Raw genomic sequence first — 4,131 nt, 5'->3', positions numbered from 1 at the left:
CAAATCCCAAATACAAGAAAAACCCAAAAACAAATTAGCAGCCTTTGTTCGTCAAAGCAAGAATTTAACAAAAACATGATCTGGTGCTTCTACAGATTAGAATAATTACTAGAATTTCGATTCAATAAACTAAGGCTTCGTCATTTGTGCCATAAATGAACATTTCATACTAGGCTTCGTGCCCCGATAGCAGCAATAACCAAGAAACTCAAAATAAACGAACGATCGAGTAAGTGTATCTTTTTTTTTGTTTTTCCAGTGACAAAAGTAATTCATCACGGGAAGGGGGTTCCATTCAGAAAAAAGATAAGATCATGCCCTACAGTTTTGTTTGCCGCTATCAATAATGTCTATTACATATATTAGTTTCGAATACCCACTAAAAGAGATGTGAAGAAAAATTTGAAAGTAGCTTCAACTCATTATGTTCTAACATGACCACTGTTGTTAATTCTAGTCAATCACCAGGTAGAAGTCACTTGAAAGAGAAGAGGCTTCGTCACCCTCTGATGGAGATGGAGAAGGGAAGTACAAGGGACTGTCCTTGTGCAACGAACGCCACTCATCAATGCATGAAATTTGGTGCAGGTCCATACTTGGGGGAATTCTATGGTCTAGAATATTCAAAATGTTTTCAGTTTTGCCGAGAATGTAAACTGCATGCCGCACACCCTCCTCCCTCTCTTCAATGCCGATGCTCAGACACTTCCTCTTTATAACTAGACGTAAATTAGTGAGACAAGCAGCCATTATGTCCGAAATCATGACATTCAGCTCTTCGAATAATCTCTCACCTGTCTGGTTGATGCTGCCTTCATAATTCATCAGAATAGTTTGACTTATCCTATACATGGAATTAGCAGCCAGTTCTCTAACAGGCCATTTTGAAGGGTTATCTCTTAAACATGCATTCGTAGTCATATGCTTCTTTCTAGACTCTTCAAATATAAACTTTGCAGTCTCAGCAAGTCCTTCAAGTATTTCCTTTGAGCTCTTCCCCTCAGGTGACATTTTACGGAAATCCACATCTAGCCATTTGTGATAGAGATCAACTCCTTGCCACACTGTAATTGCTGCCTTTCTGACATTGGTGACATCTTCTTTACCATCCAGGTAATTTTCAATAAAATTTATGTACATGAGCCCTTCGTGAACACCACTTGTCAGCTCTTCAATTGAACTACTGCTGATGTTTGAAAGTGCAAGAGCAATACTTGTAAGTGTCACGACAGGTAGTGCCCAACAATTTGGTGGTTCTTCCATGTCTAGAGAGGGAACTTGTTCACTGTCAAAATTGGCAACTCCCTTGAATCCTTGTGAAAGTGTTGATTTCTTTAACAGTTTCATGATATATTTAGGCTCTAGCTTCTTTCCCCTTCGAAACCAATGATCGGTAGCATCACAGTTGCTTCTCATCATGTGGTGCACCAATGCATCCTCACCTTCAAGATGCAGAACGTACCGGCTAAGATCTAGCCTTGAGTTTGGCTGTGACTCTGTCCCCGAATCATTAAAAATAGTGTTGACATTGGACTTCCTCTGTTTGCAGAAGTCGCAGCATAACAATATCTTGCTAACAATGAAGATGGAAATAAGCCGAATGGCCTTACTCACTATGACATTGCCCGTCTGCATTGAGATACACAAGTCTAAAAGTTTGTTTCTTGTGCCGTAAACAAGTTTCCTGCAGTGCCTATTTCTGATTCTCATTGATAAAGGGCGTTCTTTCAACTCTAACAGTCCCTGGGTCCAGTACTTTTCTACTTTAAGTTCTTCTCTGTAGCTTTTGTTTCCTCTTTTTGCGCATCTGAAATTTATGGCAGTGAACCATCTTGATGCAGGCCCGATTGTACCAACTGCTACTGCAGTGGTCTGCACAGTAAGAACCAAAGTGGTTGACCACTTGTAGTCAGACTTGCCGCTGCAAAATCTAAATGACCAGGGCATCAAGTAACTCCGAAGCATTGCTTCTGCTAAAATCATGGCACTCAAAAGACAAAATGCTCCAGAAGCCGTGCATGTCGCTGAACGCCCCACCACAAACTGGGGACTAGAGGTATGAGCCATCATCCAATGTTTCATCAGACAGTCTTTAAGTTTGGTAACCACTGGTCTACCTGTTTCATCTCTGGCATCTTTTAGAGCTAATTGGTACTTTTTATTGTACTTGTGTTCTAAATATCGTTTACATACGGGAACGGTTAAAGCAGAGAAGTTCATCATGATAAGTAGAACAAGCATGATGAACATGATGAAAGCATGCTCCATGCAGAAAACAAAGATTGCACCAGTAGCTAATTGAATGCAAATATTCACGATAAGGGTAATAACCAGAATTCCAAAAGCAATTGCATTCATCATGATTTCTTTATTTTTCATGACTCCAAGAGAAGGCATGGTGTTACCCATTACTGTGCAGATCAAGACAGAACTGCTGAGCTTTGCGAGCTGATCCTGGCGGCCAGGCATCGGAGTATTGAGATCCACCGACAGTTTAATTGCAACACCGATCAAGGTCAAAGAAGTTGCATTGATGGAGAAGAACTTGCAAGGGAACCAGAGTTTCCAATTTCGAAAGCCATGGATAACATCGGCGGCCATTGCAATTAGGCAGGCTAAGGTTGCAGCTGCTACATAGATGCCAATCCAAGGCATAGGAGCACTGAACTTGTCCTGGTTCAGATTCCCGTCGACGTCGCAGCCGCCCATCTTCTTCCTCAACTTGTGAATATCTTGTGTGATGTTTTCTTGAGCAGCGTTTGCGTTATGATTGTGTGTGTTGCCGGTCCACTTTGTTAGCCTTAATATCTTGCTTTGTTAGCCTTAATATCTTGACTATGTTAAATTTGCCTTGTTTTCATTGATGAACTTGACCGGTTTCAGACCACTTAATGACTAATTCAATGATGGCTGACGTGCTTGATTAAGTCACCACCACCCGATGAGTGTCGGTTGACAATGATAGCATATAGAATTATTAGGTTTTAATCCTGATTAGATCGAGGATTAGTTTTTGTCCTATATGGAATGGAGGCGGGCCCTCAATGAAACGCACTCACTCAGATGATAAGAAAAGTCGTGTGATAAAAGAGAGGATTGTGTGAATCCGTTGGCCAAATTATTTTTCAGTTCAATGGATTGGCTCTAGTCTACAGTCAGATGAAAGAATCGCCAGGAGTTTGCATGAGAGTAGACTTAACCGCCTTAATTATGGTGGAATATTTTCCCAAGTGGTTTGGCCAATGGTGGGTCAAGAAATATTGAATGGCGATGCAGACCAAGATACGAAACTTCAAAATCTTGGTTCTAGTTTTATACCTTACGACCTTCCTCGGAATTTAGCTCTAACTTTCGCTGCCATGTGGCTTTTCAATTCAATATGTAATGTCATGAAGAGATAAACTTGTATATGCCAATGTATTATTGCGACTAAAAAGTCAAAATGACATATAAGGTTTGGAAAACCCTAATTGCTTCTAATTTCTTTAGATTGTTTGACTCACAAATTCCACATAACATAATTGCGTATTGCATAAATGTGTGTGTGTGTGTGTTTATCAGAAAGAAAATATAAATATAGGGGGTTCATGCATCATCGGGAATGTTTTCATGCTTCTAGTAAGAGCGTCTTGATAACGTGTTGTATGCCTAATTTATTAAACAATATAAAGGACAGAGAGAGGGGTGTGGCACAAAGAGAGAGAGAGAGAGAGAGGGGACAGATGTGTAATTGTGAGGTGTGTGTTATGTCACCTAATTGCACCTTTATTTATATTAGTAGAGAAGGTAAATTCTTTACCCCAATAGGATTACAACTCTAACAGGATAATATCTAGCCTAAGATATATGATAGAATCTACTAAGGATATCCTAGATATGATAGGATTTGCACAATCACATCCCTAATCTAATAGGATTGCAACAAGAAAGGCATTTTTATTAGCATCTCACCTAATGTTGAGGGGTTTAGACATTGGTAAAGAAGTAGGAGATGATTCCGCTGGGAAATTTGGAAAATAACCAAAATTTGGACCTGTACAAAATTAAAGTCTTCCTTTTATGTTTATGGTAAGTATGACAAAAATTTGATATGAAAGTACGAATATACCTGTGAAAATTAAACAAAGCAAA

The 4,131-nt window shown here is 39.6% G+C and overlaps 1 protein-coding gene across 1 annotated transcript; it reads right to left on the bottom strand.

Moving 5' to 3' along the window:
* Nucleotides 1–453: 453 nt before the first annotated feature.
* On the bottom strand, nt 454–2,709 carry LOC137709969 (uncharacterized). The gene has a single exon (XM_068448944.1). It carries the CDS (start codon nt 2,707–2,709, stop codon nt 454–456), a length of 2,256 nt encoding a protein of 751 aa, XP_068305045.1.
* Between the last annotated feature and the right edge of the window lie 1,422 nt (nt 2,710–4,131).

This window comes from Pyrus communis, chromosome 12 (genome assembly GCF_963583255.1).
Source record: "Pyrus communis chromosome 12, drPyrComm1.1, whole genome shotgun sequence".
Taxonomy (NCBI): Eukaryota; Viridiplantae; Streptophyta; class Magnoliopsida; order Rosales; family Rosaceae; genus Pyrus; species Pyrus communis.
The sequence above is the reverse complement of the archived record's forward strand: the minus strand, read 5'-3'. Positions and strand labels throughout refer to the sequence as shown.

What these genes read in the sequence shown, in the direction of transcription:
- LOC137709969 (XM_068448944.1), bottom strand. Translation starts at nt 2,709, where the DNA reads ATGGGCGGCTGCGACGTCGACGGGAATCTGAACCAGGACAAGTTCAGT.